General features: G+C 45.4%; 8 protein-coding genes across 8 annotated transcripts; 6 read left to right on the top strand and 2 right to left on the bottom strand.

Moving 5' to 3' along the window:
• Nucleotides 1-285: 285 nt before the first annotated feature.
• On the top strand, nucleotides 286-4,652 carry PADG_04239 (SKI complex subunit tetratricopeptide repeat protein SKI3; the record flags this gene model as incomplete). The annotated part of the gene is made up of 3 exons (XM_010761074.1): nucleotides 286-401; nucleotides 464-664; nucleotides 725-4,652. 3 exons carry the CDS (start codon nucleotides 286-288, stop codon nucleotides 4,650-4,652), a joined length of 4,245 nt encoding a protein of 1,414 aa, XP_010759376.1.
• Nucleotides 4,653-5,113: 461 nt separating this feature from the next.
• On the top strand, nucleotides 5,114-5,965 carry PADG_04238 (uncharacterized protein; the record flags this gene model as incomplete). Its single annotated transcript, XM_010761473.1, has 1 exon — nucleotides 5,114-5,965. The coding sequence occupies one exon, from the start codon at nucleotides 5,114-5,116 to the stop codon at nucleotides 5,963-5,965; it is 852 nt and encodes a 283-aa protein (XP_010759775.1).
• A 2,069-nt stretch (nucleotides 5,966-8,034) lies between these two features.
• PADG_04235 (uncharacterized protein) lies at nucleotides 8,035-9,492 on the top strand (the record flags this gene model as incomplete). Its single annotated transcript, XM_010761073.1, has 2 exons — nucleotides 8,035-8,234; nucleotides 8,340-9,492. The coding sequence occupies 2 exons, from the start codon at nucleotides 8,035-8,037 to the stop codon at nucleotides 9,490-9,492; spliced, it is 1,353 nt and encodes a 450-aa protein (XP_010759375.1).
• Nucleotides 9,493-9,829: 337 nt separating this feature from the next.
• PADG_04234 (proteasome regulatory particle lid subunit RPN12) lies at nucleotides 9,830-10,799 on the bottom strand (the record flags this gene model as incomplete). Its single annotated transcript, XM_010761472.1, has 2 exons — nucleotides 9,830-10,114; nucleotides 10,224-10,799. 2 exons carry the CDS (start codon nucleotides 10,797-10,799, stop codon nucleotides 9,830-9,832), a joined length of 861 nt encoding a protein of 286 aa, XP_010759774.1.
• A 419-nt stretch (nucleotides 10,800-11,218) lies between these two features.
• PADG_04233 (uncharacterized protein) lies at nucleotides 11,219-11,542 on the top strand (the record flags this gene model as incomplete). Its single annotated transcript, XM_010761471.1, has 2 exons — nucleotides 11,219-11,253; nucleotides 11,407-11,542. 2 exons carry the CDS (start codon nucleotides 11,219-11,221, stop codon nucleotides 11,540-11,542), a joined length of 171 nt encoding a protein of 56 aa, XP_010759773.1.
• Nucleotides 11,543-14,177: 2,635 nt separating this feature from the next.
• Nucleotides 14,178-15,744, top strand: PADG_04231 (uncharacterized protein; the record flags this gene model as incomplete). Its single annotated transcript, XM_010761470.1, has 4 exons — nucleotides 14,178-14,295; nucleotides 14,365-14,525; nucleotides 14,669-15,394; nucleotides 15,538-15,744. 4 exons carry the CDS (start codon nucleotides 14,178-14,180, stop codon nucleotides 15,742-15,744), a joined length of 1,212 nt encoding a protein of 403 aa, XP_010759772.1.
• A 919-nt stretch (nucleotides 15,745-16,663) lies between these two features.
• Nucleotides 16,664-18,317, bottom strand: PADG_04230 (uncharacterized protein; the record flags this gene model as incomplete). The annotated part of the gene is made up of 2 exons (XM_010761469.1): nucleotides 16,664-18,136; nucleotides 18,204-18,317. The coding sequence occupies 2 exons, from the start codon at nucleotides 18,315-18,317 to the stop codon at nucleotides 16,664-16,666; spliced, it is 1,587 nt and encodes a 528-aa protein (XP_010759771.1).
• A 636-nt stretch (nucleotides 18,318-18,953) lies between these two features.
• PADG_04229 (uncharacterized protein) lies at nucleotides 18,954-21,006 on the top strand (the record flags this gene model as incomplete). The annotated part of the gene is made up of 2 exons (XM_010761468.1): nucleotides 18,954-19,104; nucleotides 19,205-21,006. The coding sequence occupies 2 exons, from the start codon at nucleotides 18,954-18,956 to the stop codon at nucleotides 21,004-21,006; spliced, it is 1,953 nt and encodes a 650-aa protein (XP_010759770.1).
• Nucleotides 21,007-21,795: the final 789 nt, after the last annotated feature.

Raw genomic sequence — 21,795 nt, 5'->3', positions numbered from 1 at the left:
TTTAACTTCAACGGAGAGTTAGCAACAGAGCAACACTGTCAAAATTTATAGATTTTTTTCCTCCCTTGTTTGCGCAAATGTAAATATCCAAAAGTCGACAATACGAGATACGAGATACGACACACAATACACGGAGCACGAAAACGCAGTCCCAATCACAACTCTTCACTTGCAAACAGACATCCCGCCACAACAAACTCCATTGTTCTGGATACGCCGAAGAGATAGAAGGGAACTGAGTCATGCCACAGCATACCGACATCGGAGTTGGTTGTACAATTAATAATGTCTACAAAGGCAGCCCTGAAGTCTATTCGGACCTCTTTGGATTCTGGAGACTTCGAGCAGGCCGCTGGGAAAGCGAGAGAGTTTTGCGATAAAGAGCCGAAGAACTATCATGCGTATGTGGAAGCGCTATCCACAGTGGTATATATCTTTTTACTAATTAGTATGCTTACTACAGACACGTGTTCTTCGGACTTGCGCTTTATAAATTAAATGATATCGAGGGGGCGGAGGCTTCATATCGAAAGGCAATTTCAATTAAGGACGATGACAGAACAGCTTGGCAGGGCTTACTGACGTTGTATGAAAACCAAGGTGGGAAGTCTTTGGATCAGTATCGCAAAGCGGTGACAAGACTATGTCAGATACTATCTGCTGCGTGTGTTCCCCCATCATCCCAATCGTGATCCAACTCCCTTTGCTAACATGGTGGTTCTAGCGATGAGAAAGCTAAATGCCAAGCTGCCGTCCAGAAATATGTTACGCTGGCTAGGAAACTTGGTTCTAAGTTGCAATACAAACAGGCTTTAGAGCTTCAACTACCCACTAGCTTTCTGTATGATATTCTCGAGGGCACCGTCCCTCATCCATCCCAGATATATCTTCGTATAATAGAGTTATGCGAAGCCGAAGAAAAGGAGTTTATCAACAAAGAAATTGGTGAGAGGCGGACTAGATTAGGTGCCCGAATTGACCAGGTGACTCTGGAAGTGAAACGTGAGGCCTTCCAACGAAGTGACTTGGATAATTTCTACCGTGAGATTATCAATTGGTCCCATGATGATGAAGTTCGCCGGAACTATGAGGAAAAGCTGTTGCAGCGGGCTTATGACTTTCTTCAAGTGCTCCCCACTGGGAAAAAAAATGAAAAGCGTGAAGAAGTACTGCGTCTTGCGCGGGAAATGGTCATTATCAAGCATCCATTTCTTCTTGCTTGGAAGATTGTTTTGGAGTGGCAAGACGCAGATGATCTCGCAGAGTTAGATCTCAACATGCTACAGGATTTTCTAACATTATTCCCTAAGGAGGGTTTAAGCAAAGTACTAAGTGGATTTTTTGAAAGTGATATCTCTCCGTTTCCCAAAACACTGAAGTCGGATGAAGAGAAACAGGATGACCTAGACAAAACCGACTCAAACGATCCCAACAGTCCAATTACTTCTGGAGACCGCCTGCTATTGATGGCAGAGGGATTAGAACAATGTCCTGATTCAATTCTTGCTCACAGGATTATGGGGCAGTTCTATCTGTCGCTAGACGAGTTCCAGACAACTGTTGACGTCTCTCGCAGAGGTATAGCTGTCATTACAGATGTTCAATGTACAACTGGACTAAAGCTGCGCAATGTCGCCGACGCAGTGAATATTACTCTTGCCAACGCTTTAATCACATACCAATCACCAAAGAACCACCCGGAAGCAAAACAGATATTTGAAGACATATTGAAGCGCAGACCTACGTTCACTAGTTGTCTTCTTGGGATTGGCCTAATTCTAGAAGAGGATCAGGATTACACCAGCGCAGTGGACTTTCTAGAACAGGCATTGGAACGTGACCCTACTAATATTAAAGTAAAAAGTGAATTGTTCTGGTGCAAAACTCATAATGGAGAGCTCCAGCTAGGATTAGATGGTTTGGAAGAAACTCTAGCCATGATCAAATCAACAGGTACGCGAAACCAGGCTCTCAAAGCGGAGATTTTGTACCGGATCGGATATTGTCAGTGGGAACTAGATCCTTCACCCGCGGCTAGGAAAGATCGCACCAAGGCCTACGCCAGTTTTCTCGGTTCCATACAGTCTAATATGAATTATGCACCAGCTTACAGCAGCCTTGGAATATATTATGCAGACTACAAGAAGGACCGACAACGAGCGCGCCGCTGCTTCCATAAAGCTTTCGAGCTTTCCCCTGCCGAGATAGATTCTGCAGAGCGTCTAGCCAGGGATTTTGCAGACCAGGGAGCCTGGGATATTGTCGAAGCAATCTCTCAAAGAATTGTGGATTCAGGAAGAGCGAAACCTTCCCCGGGCTCGAAACGCAAGGGCCATAGCTGGCCGTATGCAGCCCTTGGTGTGGTAGAAATAAGCAAACAACAATATCAGAAAAGTATAGGGGCATTCCAGTCAGCGTTACGAATATCCCCACTCGATTACCAGTCCTGGGTCGGGCTGGCTGAAAGCTACCACAACTCTGGTCGTTATATCGCAGCCACGAAGGCGTTTGAGCATGCAGAGGCATTAGAGATCAATCTTCCAATATCTGAGAGGGGTCAAGTTTGGTATGCGAAGTATATGCTTGCAAACGTGAAGAGAGAGCTAAGGGAATACAATGAAGCAATTACGAGATACGAAACAGTTCTGAAAATAAAGCCTGACGAATTTGGTGTCTCGATCGCACTTCTGCAGACTCTCACTGAAAATGCGTGGAAGTGTGTCACGTTGGGGTTGTTCGGTGAAGCGGCTGACTGTGCGAGGAAGGCTATCAGAACGGGCATGTCAATCGCAAAGCGCCATCCCGATGCGTTCAACTTATGGAAGTCAATTGCCGATGCGTTCTCCACCTTCTCCTGGATTCGGGGAAAGGCATCCTGCATGCCTATCACAGAGTACAAAAAGTTTATTGAAAGTCAAACTGATGTGGCATCCTTCGAGTTGCTCGCAGATGAAGATGGTGTGAGGACAGACTTTGTTTCGCTGCTTACAAAGTCGAGCTCCGGAGATGATTTTTCACCAAACATATGTATCCATGCTGCGATTCTTGCTCACAAACGTGCCGTGTCCATATCCGCTAGTGACAAACACGCACAGGCAATAGCATGGTATAATCTCGGATGGGCAGAATATCGTGCATACGTATGCTTGGAAGATGATGTTAAGTCGAAAACAAACAAACCTTTCCTCAAAACAGCCATGCGGTGTTTCAAACGAGCAATCGAACTTGAGGCTGGCAATTCTGAGTTTTGGAATGCGCTTGGAGTAGTGACAACGTTCCTTAGCCCGAAAGTCGCCCAACATTCGTTTGTCAGAAGTCTCCATTTAAACGATAGAAGTCCTCAAGTGTGGACGAATTTAGGTGCGTTGTACCTTCTTCATAATGACCATGAGCTTGCGAACGAGGCGTTTACGAGGGCTCAGTCAACGGATCCGGACTTTGCCCATCCGTGGCTCGGACAGGGCTTGCTTGCACTACTATTTGGAGACGTAACGGAGGCCAGAGAACTCTTTACGCACGCTTTTGAACTAGGAAATTCAGCATTGACGTTCCCGAAAAGGCAGTATGCAGTATCAGTCTTTGATTACCTAAACTCCGATTCCACGATGAATGTAGAGCTTCAACAACTCATTCAACCCCTTCTTGCACTCCACCAACTCCGTGTCCAATCACCCTCCAACCTCCCATTTCAACATCTTTCAGCCCTGTTGGCTGAGAGAATGGGAAGCTATACCGCTGCTAATTCGAGCCTTGAAAATGTGTGCACCGCTTTAGAAACAGAGTATAAATCATCAGAGTCAACGTCGTCATTATCACGCTTTGTTCAGGCAAAAGCAGATGCAGCTCGGGTACAGCTAGCTCTGATGGACTATAAAGCTGCTGCTGAAAGTGCTGAGACTGCTCTAAGCCTATCATCCGAGGGTGGCATAGATGAGTTTTACCCTGAACTTAATCAAAAGCTACAACTCTCATCTCATCTGACAGCCGGACTGGCTTACTTCTATCTCGAAGACATGGACAGGGCAATTGACATGTTCCGCGATGCTTTGCAGGAAGCAAAGAGCTCACCTGATGTAGTATGTTTACTGGCACAAGTCTTGTGGGCTAAGGGTGGGGAAGAGGAGAGAGACGCAGCTCGGGTGCAACTTTTGGATTGTATCGAAAAGCACCCTACACATGTTGGCGCGGTTACTCTTTTGGGTGTCATAGCTTTATTGGATGCTGATGAGGATGCAATCAAAGCAGTCGAATCTGACTTGCAAGAAATGCGAATAAGTGATGTTGGCATCCACGATCGGGTGAAAATCACTAAACTCCTCGCAGGAATTGTCAGACTTGGACTTGCAAAGCAGTCTGATAGAACAAAAGAGCTGAGCCAGTGTCAAGAAGCTAAAACATCCGTAATGCTTGCACCATACCAGCCACAGGGATGGGCTGCACTGTCCGCAGCGTCTTCTGAGCCATACCCAGCTGAAATGGCATTACAAACTGCACTCCAAAATATACCCCCCAAGGGAACACTTGATGCATCGGAGCTTTGTAAATACTACGCCCATTCTGGGCATAGAGATGCTGCAGTCAGAGCCATAATGATAGCTCCTTGGGTATCAGATGGCTGGAAAGCACTTTTCCACTGTATATCAGAGTCATAATTGGCCAATATTGATATTAGCTGATGGTTAGTGATTTGCAAATATTTGAAGAAGGGAAATAAGTGAAACTTGCCAGTAAGAAAATTTTACACAACACATACCATTATGCTGATAAATAATCACAATTTACTATCTAAAATAATAACACTATTTTTTATATGATTTTCAGCTTAGAAATTATTACTCTTTAGTTTCCTTATTGGGGTACATAGTTACATTGAATGAATTAGAAGTGGAAATAAATTGAAGTTGAATTTGGTGTCCCAGTAGAGGGTGTGTCGTAACGAATTGCAGACTTGCTGACGCGAGAGATTACGTTGGCCAAAGTTAATTAGTTAACTAGCTGGTGGATCTCATCTTCGACTTCCAGGACAACAGTGACAACTTCGAATCAGACGTTGGGGATTCCCTCTCTGTTTAAACCACCCAACAGCGCGCTCAAAATTTATCTCTAGCGTAAGATGTCTACTATATCATCTCCGCGACCCTCCATAACATCTGCTCGAACTCCAACACCCCCTGGATCACGGCGGCCATCAGTTGAAGTCAGCAATCTTACCGCCAGCAACGCCTCAACCCCAACTCCCCGTGCGGCCTCTCCGTCTCTCACGCACCGGAAAAACCGAGCTGCGTTACGGGATTATTATAATCTCCGACCTGTCCGCCCAGATTCATCTCAACCAAATCATTCACCCCGAAGCATCGCTTCCACGAGTGGAAGTCATGACGATGCATCAACTCATCCAATTTCTCCCTCAACACAGGTCGAACTTGACAACCCTAACTTTGATCCGTCTGCCTATATATCCCGACTACTCTCCACATCCTCTCTCTCGACTATTCTCAAGGCAGAAAACTCACTGATTAGCGACATTCGAACGCTGGACGGGGAACGAAAAGCTCTTGTATACGACAATTACTCGAAACTAATAAAGGCCGTGGAAACTATTGGGAAAATGCGGGCTAGTATCGAGGAGCGAGGTCAGCCTATGGTAATGACGAAAACACTAGCACCTGCTGTGGGATTTGTGGTAGAGACTGCTGCGACGCTAATTCGCCAGAAGGAGGAATCTGTATCGGAACGGGACGATCAGAAGGAAGCGAGTAAAGATGGGCCAAATCTAGAAAAGGAAACGGTAAAATGGGTTTTAGACTGCCCGAGAAGACTTAGGTGGCTTTTAGATGATGGGAAGGTAGAAGAGGCAGGGAACGATTGGAAGGAGGTGGAATGGCTATTGACGAAATGGCAGGGAGTGAAGGGAGTTGATGAATTGAGAAAGGCATGTGAGGAAATCATGATGAAAGAGGAATAGGCTTTTCCCTTACTATCGACAAACAGATTTCAGGATTAGCCGCAGGCACACGAATCACCAACCGTGTCACCATTTCCGCACCTCGCGAGTTGACTATCGTCATACGCCTCTAACTCCCGCTGTAGTGACAACAGGAGCTGAGGTGCTTTATGGCTTTATATGGCGACAGGATCCCATAGCGGCGTCGTCGACTCGATACCAATACTATTGCATGAGCGGCGGTGTTGGTAATATGACTTAATCTCCGGCTGCCAACACCCGCCCCGGCGTTGATGTCGGAAGCACTTGTCTTCTCCATCCTGAAGTTTTTGCAACTACACAAACGTACATTGCGCATCCCAAAACTTTGGGCATGTCTCATGAAGCATTTCCATTCGCATATCTTCAGTCAATCCGGCTCATGGATAAGCCGGCATATCTCCAGTGCTTTTGAGTAATCCAGTATTGTTGTTATTGGTCTTATCAATGCCATTCCAAACTTCGATTCAGTATTACGCATTCTAGAAGAGCTATTAAATACAACAATTCCATACACCATCCATTCGCCCCAATTCCCAGCTCACCCTTTGCCATCGCCTCCGCAATGATGCCCCAAACGCTGTTAACTTGATTCACGGATGGGAACAGATGGGAACAACATCCATTTGCCCGTCAAGATTTTGTTCTCACAAGCACTCTGTAAGATCTTTGCATAGAGCTTGCGACCCTCCATGTCGATGTTCCGCGTCAACATCGAATGCCCTTGGTGTTCAAATTCAGCATCTAACGCCCATTAGCTATTCTCGAAGGTGCTGAGAAGATATTCACCATGACTTGTCAGATTGGCAGTATTTTCATTGGAATAAGGTGATGGATTAGGGGCGATGTCATTCATGATCCAAATCCAAGAACCCATGCAGGATGTGGTGTTGGGTGGTAGGCCCGAAAGGAATTAATGGAATGGTTTCTGCTGCGGTGCGCCGCTCCAGGATGTTGTCTGGTTGCTCTCGTTGATGGTGCTGGTGCCGGTATTGTTAGCGCTGCCTTTGCCCTCTTGCATGGGATCAAGGTTCATCGTGTCCACATCAATGCCTGCCATCCTGTTGCGTGCTTTTTGCCTGGCGGTAAATGGTTGATAGGGATCTCGGATGAGTTATTCTTCAAGTAATGCACCATGTTGAAGCTAGATGCTTGCTGTTCAAGCTCGATTACTATGGCTTCGTCACCAATTAAAATCCAATGTTAGATATTTCATAGTCTCAATGAAGTAACGAATGAGTTAGCACGTTTCTCCTGCCTGATCTTGTGGAATCCACATTCAAGGATATTAATAATGGCAGCCTTTTACGCATGGATGTCACTGACTGTCATACCCCGCCAGCCAACAACACCCTAACAAATCCTAATGGCTTTTTTAGAAAATTATTCAAATCATCATCAAACATCTTAGACTTGAGAATTGCAGATATGTTTTGAGGTGCTTTAAAAATAATTAACAAATGGCAAGACTTGAAGAGATTAGAGTCTTTGATTATGAAGAGAAATTATTATGATGATAATGTTTTTATCATCTGACCTCTCTTTAGTTATATGTGCACAGTTCTCAATATGAGTAAGTGCTCAGAGTAAACAAATTTGAGTTGAACAATTGAAAAGATCATGCGCAAATTAACTACAGAGTACATTGAAACACTTGTTATTTTGAGTATTATACACTATGTTTTATTTAGAATGGTATATTTTGAGAAGGGTATTTAGTCAGGTAGCAGTGTATTTATCAATCCCCTTGAAATAAGTGGTATGAATAATGTTGACTCTCTAGCTAGTTTGGTGTTCAATACTAAGCTTTCTCTTGACAGTGCCTATGAAGTAGTTCCTGGAAAGTAGACACTTAGAATACTTAAATTTAACATTAAAAAGTTATCAATTTATCACTGAACAATTTATGAAGCAGAAATCCCATGTTCAATTTCAATACTTTTCTGTTCAAACCATGTACCCAAAGGATATAACTTCATGTTAATAGCAAATTTATTTATATTCGCATATGCGTGAATTTGCCCCTCTTTACAACCGTTGCATCGTTTATGATGACGGATATACCGTCACAACATACAACTTTCCTTGACCAGCCTCCCAGCTGTCTAGAATTCTGCCCTGCAGCCCCTGACTATCTTGTTATTGGGACATACCTCCTATCGGAAACACCATCGAAGGGTCTCGCAAATCCCCAACAAACAAAAACAGGGAGCATACAACTTTTCAAACTCGATCCCGAATCTCCTCAACTGTAAGATTTTATATATATACAAAAATATCATAATTTGTTCCTTTAAGACCTGAACTCGCTTCACACAAATTGTTAATTAGGAAATTCTGGTAACGATAATAACAGGACTGAAATACACAAAGTGTCCCTTCCCCATGCAGTTTTTGATCTGCACTTTTCACCCCGCGATCCAACCTTAATTGCAATCGCCACCAGCGTAGCGTCTGTTTCTTTATACAGCCTCAAGTCTTTACAGAACAATGACTCTACAGCATCAAACCCCGACATCATCACTCACCTAACTACAATCCCTGTCCACGAAGACCTAGCCACATCGGTTCTCTATCTCTCCTGGCTTCCACCAGCACACCTAACTATGGGTCATAACTATAGTCATGACCAGTTAGCCACAGACGGCTTCGCCGTCTCCTTCTCAGATGGCCGGGTCTCCATCTTTCATACTCAACCCCCCTCCCACATCTTTTCCAAAGAAACGATGACGGAGATAGACTTACCAGGGGAGCCTATAGAGGTTTGGTACACCACGTTCCATCGTGGTAGGTCATCATCCGGCAAAAGATTCCTAATGCTATTTTCCGGGGATGACTTTGGTAGTTTGCGTGTGCATGAATTCGCAGGTGATGGGGGTGTGAATGGAGACGGGAATGACGAGGGCCAAAAGTTGTTGGTTGATGGTCAATTCCTAATTCAGACGAGGGAGATCAGTGATCGAGGGAAGCATCATGGGGCAGGGATCACGGCCATCTTACCGTTATTCAGTGATGCTGGGAAGACAGTGCTGCTAACAGGGTGCTATGATGAATACCTTCGTGTGTATAAGTTTGCAGGACGGGGGGAAGTTTTGGCAGAGAAATGGTTGGGTGGAGGAGTTTGGAGATTAAATGTGATCACTGAAGTGGAAGAAGGGCCCTTGACGACGGAGGAAGATTTAAACGTTAGAAGGGTACGGTCGTACTTGATTCTTGCTAGCTGTATGCACGCTGGGGCTAGGATTGTAAGGGTTACATGCTCGACTGGTGGGGAAGAGGGGCTGTTGGCTGTTAAGTGGGATATCGAAGTTTTAGCAGAGTTTACGGAACATGAGAGTATGAATTATGCATCGGATGTGTGGAGGGGTAACGGCGGAGCTGGGTCTGGAGCTATGCATGGGAGTGGAGGCCAGGACCAACTTCAGCGGACGGATAGGGATTCGAAATTGCTCTGTGTCTCAAGCAGTTTTTACGATAAACGGGTATGTGTGTGGAGGGCGAACGTATAAGCATGGCAATTAATCTTCTTTTCCACGCTGCGTCTTGTAAGGTTGATGTGCATTATGCCAGGACAATGGCCCTTAGAAATGCAGCGGATCGACATCATATTGGAGGTCATGAATAAATGATTCTCATCTATTAGCAGCGTTATGTTATGCGACAGAAGTAACAAAATGAGAAAGGAACAATTCGCTTAGAAAACATGAGAATAAAGTCAACAGGCACCAATATATGGCTAAGGCTGCATTAGTGTATCTCTTCTCCTCACCCTAAATTTCTCAATACCCAGCCAAGGCTTCTAACAAGGCTTTAGCAGCAAGAAAACAAGAATAACAATAACCAAAACTAAACAATAGTTTCCAATTCCCTGGCATACCCGATTGCATTCTCGATAATCGAACCACCAGCACGCAGGATACCCTTGTCTGAGTTTTGTGTTGTTTGTGTTGTTTCTGGTTGAGGGAAGTATATTCTTCCATCTCTAAGAATCCAACCCCGAGCTTGGGCAAATTCAACAACAGCCCCTTCAGAGTCGAGGAACAGCAGGTTTTTGCCGTTAGATATGGGGAGGGATGGGTAAGCCTTCTCAGAGCAATCGGCGATTTCGCTTCGGATTGTGCCAACCAAGACCTGGACATATGATGTTAGCGGGGAAGCCATTCTAACAGGAAAACCCCCCTCTTTCCCTGCCTCTCCATAAGAGTCCATTATGAAGGAGCAATCTCAAGAAGGCGCTTACCGAAGAAAAGATTCCAAAATCCTCCGACGGCACTCTCTCTGACTTGGTCTCCCGCCACACCTTATCATAGCTCCCCTCCATCAAACTTCTCTCCAGCTCAACTGGATATCTAATAAACGGGTCATCCTCGACATTTTGCCCCTTCAACGACGCTTCCACTACCAGTCCTTCCAAAACAGTATGGAAATCGGTATTATTGCCAAGACTCAGCAGATAGAGCAGATACAGGCCGGTAATCTTGCTTCTCTGGCTCGTTTTCAGGTTTAGCTGTGCCACAGACGCGCTTCCAGTGGCCTCCAACTCTCGCTCCTTGTCGTAAAACGGTTGTAGCTGCTGGTAGTATCTCGTGAAAGAGGTGTAGTCGTTTATGCGGAGGGATGCGATGGCGCCTAGTTCGAAGATTTCACGGGCAAGTGAGATGAGTTCGGGAGGGGTTGATGGCATAGGGACCAGGGCATTCAATTGGAGAAGAGTTCTTTTTGCGTTGCTGAGGAGTTCTGTGGCTTTCCCTAACTGTTTGCTTTGGAGTTTACTTTGGAGCTCTGCGATGATCGCGGGGAGCTCGTGATTCGCCATGATGCGAGAGCCGAAGAATGCTACTGAAGAGGTCTATGCGTGGATATGAGTCTGGTGTAATATATGACCGATATACCTCAGTGGATCGGCAAAGAAACGAAGTGAAACCAAGTCAGATGAAGGTTGTTCGGGATTTAGATACCTTAAACACAGCTTTGGGATCAGTTCAACAAACGATCCTGGCGTCGCAAAAATGATTTTCCGATCCCTTGATAAAGCCTTCCTTGTCACGTGAAGTCGTGATTTTGTGCAAAAACCTCTCCTTTTCATAGATGCAAGGCCCATGTACATTTTTAATGTAGTCCGTTCATAAATAATAACTAACCATGAATATATGCTGGGTTTGATAAATTCCATGCATCAATGTCCTTCCTGTGAACAGCATGCTCTTATCAAACATACTCGATTATTTGGAAATCATGTCTACCACGTCGTTGCTGTCCAAGAGAGAAAGGTAAGTTTTTTTCACTCGCAGAAATGCACCAAGAATAAATATATCACACCAACAACGTAGCTAAAAAGAGAAAAAGAAAATACCTTACTTCTCATAAAGCTCTCTCTAGCTCTGCTAACGCTCCAAAATCCGGCGTCCCTAATCCTGTCACAGGGTCCCATCCGACAGTTGCATTCCACCGGCTCCTGGAGTATGTGGCGCGGATAGACCGGAAGCGGTAGACTTGCCAGTGCATCCTCCCGAGCGACCGTGGATAATGTCGTTGAAACCTGCTCCCCGAAGGCTGTAAAGTAAGGGATTGAGAAATTCAAGCACAGGATTTCCTTCAGCTGGACAAATTGAGTTCAGATTGATTATAATTGATGCAAACATCGGCGTGGCACCGCTGTAGAAATAGTCAGTATGCGTTTATCGTGGATGCAAACAGAGCAGCTGAAGCTGAGAAGAGGGCAAGAGGGAGAAAGTGCGGGTAGACGACACGTTGAAATTTTCAACTGTAAGCGTGAAAACAGGGAGATCGAGTGGATCAATTTACGAACCTAGCTCCTCCTGCTGTAACTTGCTCGTATGGTCAATAATCAATCATAAAATCCATCGACTGGGCTGCGACATCAGGAAAACCACGACCAGTAGGGTTATAGAGGCCTTCCCATTGACCACCCAATTTATCCAAAAATTGTGATACGGCTAGTTGGGAAAACAAATCGCCGGTGGCCCTTGCGTATTTTTCAGGCACTGTGCGCTGATTTTCACCGTATGAAGTGGTAAGAAGGGCTGGTTAACTCCTCGTCCGAAAGGGAGAGCAAATAGTGCAACTGCTCCAAGTCCTGCTCATTTTGTATTGGTCTTTTCATCATGAAGAGCCAGATCAGGTATCATTGGGCCACGCCCTTTTGTCGTATAGTATAGTATACCGAGGTTGCGTTGGAAAGAGCAATGCCATATTGAAACATCCAAGCTGGCTTCTGTTGACACCGGGCTTGAATTTTGCAGGTTCAGCCCTCCATTGATTGAAACTACTTCGAAAGAACTTCCCGTTTAGTTCCGGCGCGAACGCGAACTGTTGTTAAGGAAAGCTCCAAATCTCCACATTTAGCTTAATGCTCGAGGTAACCTGATATTCCAAGTTTGTTTCGCGGATCTGATGTAGCCATGAAGTTTCCAATGTTATAGATTTCGCGAAGGCAGGCCTGGGTAACACCATAACCACAGTCATGAAATTTGTCATCGGGTGGTAGACTGTGAGGCGTAACTGTGCCTTTGAAGTCGGGTTTTGTGATGACTAAACCTTGTCGTAGGCTGCATCATATGAACATGAGGGGAATTTTCGCGCAGGACGGAGTATTCAAGAGTTCGAATTATCCTAATCCCGCTACCTAGTTAGAAAATAGTGGTAGCCGTTCTGCTTGCGGCACAGGTGTAATAGAGTTAATCCAGCTGCCATGGTTTGAAACACCCTCTCGATACAACCACGACAAATTGCTTCAGACCCGTGTGATGGTGGATTCGGAAATTGTTCGACCTGATCCCGCTTCATATGTTGTCCGTAACTTGGGTTCCCAGGTGTGGTCAAGCCCCATAACTGTGTGCTCAAAAAAATCATGAATTTTGTGGTATAACAAACAGCAAGGCGGAATTGTATATTTAAGGGCTTCAAGGGGGACCTGATTTTGCGGAGTCCATCCAGAAGGAGCTGAAAAAAGATGTTGTACTATTTCAAGGCTACCAGCTAGTGAAGGCTGCAATGAAGCCTGAAAAGAATGAAACCATTTGGAAATGACGTTCTGCTATTCAGTAAAGTTCTCTAGAAACAAGTCCGTTGAAGAAGATGCTGTGTGAAAATCATGTAGCTTCAAATTGTGTGCGACATCAAGGGAATGCCAATGTTCAACCTATCAAATGGCAGCGAGCCGCACAGCGATTCCGGCGTTTAACAGTGAACGTCATTTTCGGCATCAAGAGGGATGCTTAACAAGGAATCCCACATGGAATCAACCAGTATGTAGCTTAAAGATTTAGTTAATAGTCAGGAGAGCTGGATATCTCTACCCTGGTTTCAAGAACGCTCCAGAATGATTCATGAACTTTTCGCCAATAGTTTCTATCTATTTCTTCACTTAGATGAATCATGGAGCGACTGGTAAATCAAATGTTGCTAAGAATTGAAGATTTAGTCAGAGCAGTAGGCAAATTGATTGACAGCAGTTCTGTATAAGTTGTGAGCTGGTGTAGTGTCAACTTCCCGAACAGCAAGTCAGGGGATTTGTTAATTCTGCACGTCAACTCAGTCCCAGAAATGCCCCCTGCTGCACCGGAAGGACATATTGATCAGATATGATCAGGGACAGCAATGCAGGTCCCGAAGCAAGTTGATATTGCCTTCTGACTTTTGTTTTTCAGCTTGTGGATCCCGGAACTGGTAACTAAAATGTCAACCTGGAACCTTCTTATGGAAGGTTTTTATAAATATGAACCCTATATCACGTGATCTATCACCGTCTCCCCAACACAACCTCCATCTCCGGCACACCGAGGAATCTCCCCAACTCTACGTCAAGATCTAAACGAAACCTACCTCGTCAAGTGAACGGGCTCAAAACAACGGGAGACAGACACGGAACTCGTTCTGGCACTTCCGTTGAGCAAGTTGATCCCATAGCCGATATTGTCTCTATGCCAAAGTTCGTGTGTTTTAGTTGATGAGCTAGACTTGGTGCCTTGGTCTTCATTGAAGCCAGCGTTCCCCTCGTCAGATTTCTGTCCGCTTTTGGTTCAGCGGCAGTTATTTTCGAGTCGACAATGATACCACTGAATCCCCGGTAGCCAGTATCTTCTACCGCATGTTCAGCTAGAAACAACCTACATACCCTGATTTCGGATTTCGCATAACTAAATACAAATTCTTCCAACCATTGAATATCCAAATGTCCTTTCCGGCCGTCACCAGCGCAGAACAATTGCCCAATGAGCATAATCCACAGAGCAAACCGGATATATCGCTGAAAGACCGCTTTTTCCGCTATTTTCAGCATGAGATTACAGGTGGGGTTGGGTCTCATGCGGTTATCAGCTTTATACGCCTTTCTTGCTAACCTCATTTTGCATCTGTAGCTCTTCAGGAGCAAATGGACCATTTGGGTGCCACTTCGCTGATTGGAGGAGAACGCGCTGATGCTATCGATCATTGTCTAGCTGGGATTGCTCGACTCTCAAGCGAAGTGAAGGATGCGTCAGCTTCCATTCCACCATATGACCAGCGGATATACGCTGATGTACGTTACCGCGATAAAGTGGATTTCCTTACATTTATCTCTATCTATTCTTGAGGGGTTGGGGTCTTTAGCTTCATGGGTGGCTCTCTGGGTTGCCAAGCCGTTTTTACATGGTTTGAGATCTTCTTTTTAACACCTTCTAGGCAATCAAAGCGCTCGAAGACAAACTTGCGGATGTACGAGCGAGTTTTGCGCCGCGCTCTAAATTTTCCTTTAAAACCGCTCGCAAGAATCCCTCTGCGATATCTTTAGCAGATGCCGAGGAGATAGCTGCTCAGGGTCGCCGCCACATTCCTGGGTACCGATCCAATGATAATTCGCTTCAGTCGTCCGCCAGCCCATCACCGATATCCTCGTCAACTCCCATCAATGATTGCACGTCCATTCTTCAACAAAACTCTTCCACCCCGCTTAAAACTACCGAGAATCCTGGGGTTCTAGATAATGGTGGCGCCAACAGTCCCAAGAGTTCTACCACCAAATATTCCACCGCTGCGGGGTCCGCAACTGTTGTATCTGTGAGTTCGCATACTGGTGTTCACGTGGTGCTACCAATTTCTGCGTCAAATGCTGCCACACCTGCCTCCGTAAGCTCTTTACAACATTGCGTTGTCGATATGTCAATTCCTACAACTGAGCAGCCGTTCGCTAGCCTTATCACAAAAGACATCACCGAATGTCTACTTCTCTGTGGGCAAGTGAATGGCCCTGCGCATATTACCGGGGTCAAGAACAGCGTTATTGTGGTCACATGTCATCAATTTCGAATGCACAACTGTCAGGATGTAGATGTCTATCTCAGTTGTTCCAGTAAACCAATCATTGAAGACTGCAGCGGTATCCGGTTCGGGAACATTCCAGAAATCTATGTATGCTACTCTCCACGTGCTATCCCTGCCGTCTTTTCCACTCAACCCATGAACCCCAGCACCTCCAATTCGCCACTGAACGAACCAACAAATACATAATCGCCACTTAGAGACACTAAGACTAACCACTTGTCTACATATAGGCTTCAAGATCCACAAAGGAAAACCAATCAGACATGTGGGACCAGGTGCAAGATTTCAAATGGATTAAGGCTGAACAAAGCCCTAACTGGAGAATTATGGACGAGATTGAGAGAATCCCAGAACATGTGTGGGAAAATGTCGTCCGTGGCGAGCCTGAAGTATCATTTGACATGATTCTAAAGGCGGTAAAAATAATTGGGTCTTGAAAATAATTGGGTCTTGAAAATAATGTTGTCCGGCTTCAAAACTCGCCTTGTCAACGTGCCTGGGTCAATCAATATCGTGAGTTAGCACTTACATCCGAAGAAGGAATAGTATAAACCCCCTCCAGCTTATGGCAACTTGCGCGAGACCCATGAACGAGACAACAGACACAACAAGGGGACAGAGCATTGCGAGAAAACCAGTGTTTTATAGAAACCACCTGCTACCATCGCTTCATTCACTGAAAATCCATAATCAAAGAGCTTTATTTAGCCCTGCCTTCCTCTGGCCTGTCTTACCCACTGGCCACCAAGATCCTTGGACTTGTCTTTCGACAGGTTGAGTCAGCAGTGTGGATTTTGCTTGCATGTATTTAAATAATCTGCCGTGCTAGTCTACGCCATTGCTTGGTTATTTTTGAAATCATGAATGTGTATGTCCTCGAAAGGAGAGCTTGTTGTTATTGATGGTTTCCTCATGTGGAATCAAACTTCAATATTCAAATTTTACTCGCGTTTTGTTGAGAGTCTAGTTTTTGCCGCATATGAATCACACTTTCGAGATTGAACTCTCAAAACATATTAGACCAGAACTCCATCGAAGAACACGGTAAAAGCGTTACACTTCTGTAATGAGTTTATAGTTCCTACTAGTAATGTAATTAATTTTGACCAGAGTTTCAATTTGAAATTTGTAAATTCAGAATAGTCTAGAGTCAACTGTCACAGTTAAAAGAATAAATTATAACAAAATTCTAGCAGACAGTGGCTCGATACACAAATGAAACTGATATGCGCATGCAGTATGAGATGGGAATCAATAATCCCAGAGCATGTGTATCATATATCGCTGCTGGAAAGGTTTTGGAACACAGTACCAGCTCAAAACAAAAATAGGAAAATAGCAGTTGAAATGGTTTCCCTATCGAAGGCGCAAATCTACAATTTCAAACTCCAAACCTTTAGCCTCGAAAACATGACCAGGCCTCAGTGCATCAGTATAGATATTAGATTCTGCATGCGGATGGAAAATACCCGGTTGTGTGCATGCGAGCACACATTTCAATCCTGGGGGATCTGTAAGCCGGAACACCCCCCAGTCGGGATCCTTGCTGGGTGCGCAAACAATCGCAATACTTTCAGCTAACATTACTTGATAGCCAGACTGTGTGTGCAAATCGCGGGAGCTCATGAAGCAGGTTTGTGTTGGGTGAGTATGTATCCAGCCAAGAACCATCAGATCTTCGGAATCGCAGTAGTCAAAAATGACGGCTTCGTTGATCATTTCGCAGGTGTCCGATGTGGACTCTTGGTCGGGGATGAGGAGTGTGGAGATAAAGAAAGCGTTGGATATTAGTGTTCCGCATAAGATACCACAGGTTTCGAGGTTGCGCTGCGTATTAGGGGCAGCGATGGAGAGGAACTTTTTCCGGAGGTCGGGAGAAATGAAAATTGTCCGAAGAGGGGTCCCGTTTTCAAGATAGGCTGAAGGTTTAAAGGTAAATCCTGATGGCTGGGGGTCTACAGATGGAGTTATACTTCTGGTAGAAGTGTCGTTCGTTGAGGTTAGACAGACAGTTGATACCTTGCTCGGAATAGGAGGGGGAGATAGTGGAGGAAGAGGTAAGTTGGTAGAGAGCGCTGGAGGTGACAGGGTAGACTCCTGTACCTTGGCTGGGAGCTGCGGTGGGAGAAGTGTGTTGGATGCAACAAGTTCCTCCTTATCAGGTAGGGGCGGAGGCAGTTGTTCAACACCAGAAGCCTGTTGGCGGGGAACACTGGGATATTTGTAACTAGACACAGGCCTTGAACTACTAGGTCTTGGGTATATGGTCCTGTTTTGTTCATGGTCGTGGCGAGTTGAAGGTTGACTCGGGCTTGACGGTGGTCTTCTAACCGTTGACTCTGTTCTTAAGACTTGAGACCATACATCTTGGAGACGCTGACTGAGGTCGTCCGTCTGCTCATAGGTATCGCAGGGCTGAGATACTGCGCGAGCAGTTGCTCGCCGGCTAAATTCCCTCTGGGCAAGTTTGACAGCGAACTCCCTATTCTTAGCTGCATCTAACGGTTCCGGAACTCCAGCTAATGCAGGGTCAACCGGGGCATTTGCAGTTGTAAGACTATCGTTTTCTGGTAGAGGAGGTGTCCTTCTGGCCTCTCTGCTACGAGGAAGCTGAGTGTATTGTTCATATCGTTTGTTGATACGAGGTTTTAACAGCTCGAGTTTAGTGAGGTTCTTTTGGACTTCCCGTTTTGCGGCAGCTATAGCTTTGCGATTTTCCTCCAGTCGCGCGTCCGGATGGGTCGCAATATGGGAGATTACAAGTTGCGCATGTCTGAAAAGCAGAAGATATGCCTGTTGATCGTTTCCCTCGCGTTCGTATATGCTAGCCTGCCGGTTAAAAAGCAGGGTTAGAGGAGCACAGTAAGAATCCTGCAGAACAAAACTAAAGGCGAACCTCTTTAACTAGTAGCCCAGCTGCCCGTATCCAGTAACGTAATGGAGAGAAAGGGTCGAACTCGAATTCTGAAGCTTGACGGGCAATCTGCTCGACACTCAAGGGCGGCAACATTTTGGGGGTAGATGGTATGTTTCAGGCCTATTGTCACTGGGAATCTAAGCTGTGAGAGATAGAAACGGAAACAGAATCGCTAAGGTTTACGCTGATGAGAATATTAGACAGCAGGAACTGGACTTGTTTGGCCCATCGACGCAGTTGTTGCACGTAGGTTTGATGACTAGTAGTCTGGGGGACGGAAGCACGTTGGGTGGAGGATAAGGACAGTCCTGGAGAGAGACAGAATGGCGGGGCATGTTTTCGCTTGCCCACGATAGGTTATAAGTCGCTCAAATGCGGGAATCCGCAGGCGCTGCCGTGGTGGCGTACGGTGATGATGGTTGATGGTTTGACGTGGTTAGTTAAGGCATTCCCATTAAAATAGTTGGTTCAAACGAAGGTTGTTGAAATGGCGGAGTCATCCATCCCCTTCGCCAAGACTCGAAAGAAAATATTCAAAACTGCCGAATCGAAGAAAACTTCTCCAGCTTCAACCTTTGTTGCGTTTCCAACAACCAAAACCATTTCACCGCAAACTGGCTTGATATCTTGTAAGCCAGAATTCCATTTTTGTTACTATTTCTTTCTCTTGTATATTCTTTCCCTTATTAATACCGCGTGTTCCAGGACCTTGCGCTTCACTGCACCAGAATGCCAATGCCAGCGATTCCCACCTCGATGCTTCTCAAGGCGCCTTTCCCTTCTTCCAGTGTCTTCTCATCCGCTGTTTCGGCCGTAGTAGCTAAACGCCCATCTTCCCACTACCAACTCAGGTCCCACATTTCCAGCCCCTTACTCTGCGGTAAATATAACCTACTCCATAGCTCTCAGAGAGCCTAATACGACGGCATGTAGTATTTTCATTCTCTATGACTGCAAGCTAATCATATGAATTTGTGTAGATGATATCCTACAGCGATTGGGTTCATCTCTGAAGAAACATTCGCCATGTGATATCATCGACATCCTCCCTGGTGCCGGGCTCTTTTCCGCAAAGCTCCATAATTATATCAAACCTCGACGTCATCTGCTGATCGAACCCAACACCCATTATTACCAGTCGTTTCTAAAATCCTTGACTGAAGACCCTAATTCTTGCTATAAACATCTACCCTGGGATCCCTTCAATGTCAGAACGATTGATGATATTTTTGAACAAGGACATCTGCCGGAACAAACACAGCGGGCCCAAGTTTGTACTGACGATAGCGGATGCACAGTAAACGACTCGCTTCTCGTGTTGGCAAACGTGACCGCTAAACCTCAATTCGGGGAAACCTACGGTCTTCTGCTGCGGTATCTGGAGGCCTGTTTTGACCAGACCATGTTTCATCGCTATGGTTTGGTCAGGGTGATTGCGCTTATGTTATCCGATGATGCGGAGGTCATTTTGCCTAGAATAGTTTCAAGAAGAAGACGATCTGCGGCCATCGTCGAGGCCACATGCGCTGAAATTGTCGAGGTCTCAGGAGATAACGCACGCGAATTATGGCACGCCCAGAAGGGAATCTCGACGCTGGAGATAAGCAGAAAGCAGGTCGAAAAGCGAGCTGAGAATAATGGAGTTGTAACTCCTGGCGGTCGGGAAGCCTCTCCTCCAGAGCTTGCCCCTGACCCAAACACGCACGGGAAGCGTGTAGATTATATTCCTCGACCCAAACGGCAGTGGCACGATGCGTATATTGAAATCACCCAAGATCCCAACTTTCCGGACCTTCGAGTGAAAACACCAAGGGGAAGACCGTCATCGAAAACTCCTAAGCGAACTGATATCCGAGATAAATCAGTTTATTCTAAGGCTACTAGTCTCCATAGGCGTCTCGTTAGTGAAAATCGTGAAGAAGCGGTGTTCAGAGAAGTAGAACCAAAAATAGCGCATATTGAGAAGCTGGAGGTTGAATTGGTTTCAATGTTGAATACACAAACACCAACTCTAGCCGATGTGGTGGATTTTGCAAAAGAAATCCATCAGGAGAAATTGAAAGTTGAAGAACTACTCAGCTCGTGTAACAGCAGTGCAATATCGCGTTTTGAGACACTTATGGAGGAACGAATGTGTTTTGATGGTGTCCTGTCCGGCACTAAAGAACCTCTTCTTCTTTGGGACAAACGTCCATATGAGCCCCTAGAGGCTGGTGACGACGAATTTGTACCCAACCAGCTTTGCTCTGTCATCGATTTCCAGCCAAATCCCAATTCACCCGCAATCCAAACCCAGCAAATACATCTCAAAAATAAAACGCCCCATACATATATATTAATGATTCGAGCTTTCCGCCACCTCATGGGCACTGTGACAACCCACAGTCAAAAACCCGTCAGCGATATTTTGCGCTTAATGTTTCCTGATCGCTCGATGTCTGACTTGATCCAATCCATTCCCAGCCTCGCTCCATTTTCACGGCCCAAGGTTCTTCAAATGACCGATTCTAAAATAGCAATGAAGCGACTTGTATCCTTGTCTTCAGCCGATAATGCCAAGAAGCCCATTCAAGAGGTCGATCCCGGACTTGTGGAACATGATGAAAACTGTTTTAACGCGGTAAAAGTTCGACATCTTCCTTCCTCCGTTCTGTGGGATATAATTGTTGAATGGCAGGCATCGTCCAGCGGATTCGAAGCTGAAACGGACATTTATAGAGCTCTTGGTGGGGCGTGGGTCAAACGTATGGAGGGTGAAGGTTTCACAACGGGTTACGCGTAGCACGATGTTGAGGAGACTTCACTCTCGTCTTCTCACTGCCCGACTGACATTCTTCTGGTGGAAGGATGGATTAGGCAAAGACACTTTCTCGCCTTCCCGAAGAATGTTGTTGATAGCGAATCTCTCCTTCTATCTATCTAGCGTGTTCTTTGGTGTACGATTACTTGTCATGGTGTTCTGACAGCTGAGAGGCCTTTGTTAGCAGAGGAAGAAAAGCGCAAAGGTCAATGACATGACGCAAAAGATTCAATCACAGCACCCTTATAAAAGTTCCCCAAGTTTTATTACGGGAAAATTGTCCATCTGAAATCTCCTCTTCGCGTGATAAAACCTCACAACCACAAAAAATAAAAAAAAAAATAAACGGAGTTCTAATCCCCTTTACCTCCACCATTCTTCATTCTCTATGCAGTGAAAGGCACACCCTCCAGTTTGATTTATGTTGGTATTCACACATGCACAATATTCCCATTTGTAAAATAGCTTTGGAAGAATACAGAATAGCCGCCGTTTTTAGAATTCTTGATGGAGAGTGCCTAGCCACCAATAAGCTCAAGACTTTTAAACACTAGCCATAATATTCGTAGCAGAAGGCAAGATATCGCATATCCTAGTTGCTCCTTTTTGTTTAGCATCCATCCATCATGATTGATGTCTTCTAGCGTCGGCAGCAGAAAATGGTCTATGGAGAGTTGAACATATCATGTAGTGTAATGTACTAGTAGTACGTACATGTAGTTAAATACGAAAACAACAGACCAATGCGGCAACTTGAAAGGTCGTTTCTGG

The sequence above is a fragment of the Paracoccidioides brasiliensis genome (assembly GCF_000150735.1).
Source record: "Paracoccidioides brasiliensis Pb18 unplaced genomic scaffold supercont2.4, whole genome shotgun sequence".
Classification (NCBI taxonomy): Eukaryota; Fungi; Ascomycota; class Eurotiomycetes; order Onygenales; family Ajellomycetaceae; genus Paracoccidioides; species Paracoccidioides brasiliensis.
The sequence above is the reverse complement of the archived record's forward strand: the minus strand, read 5'-3'. Positions and strand labels throughout refer to the sequence as shown.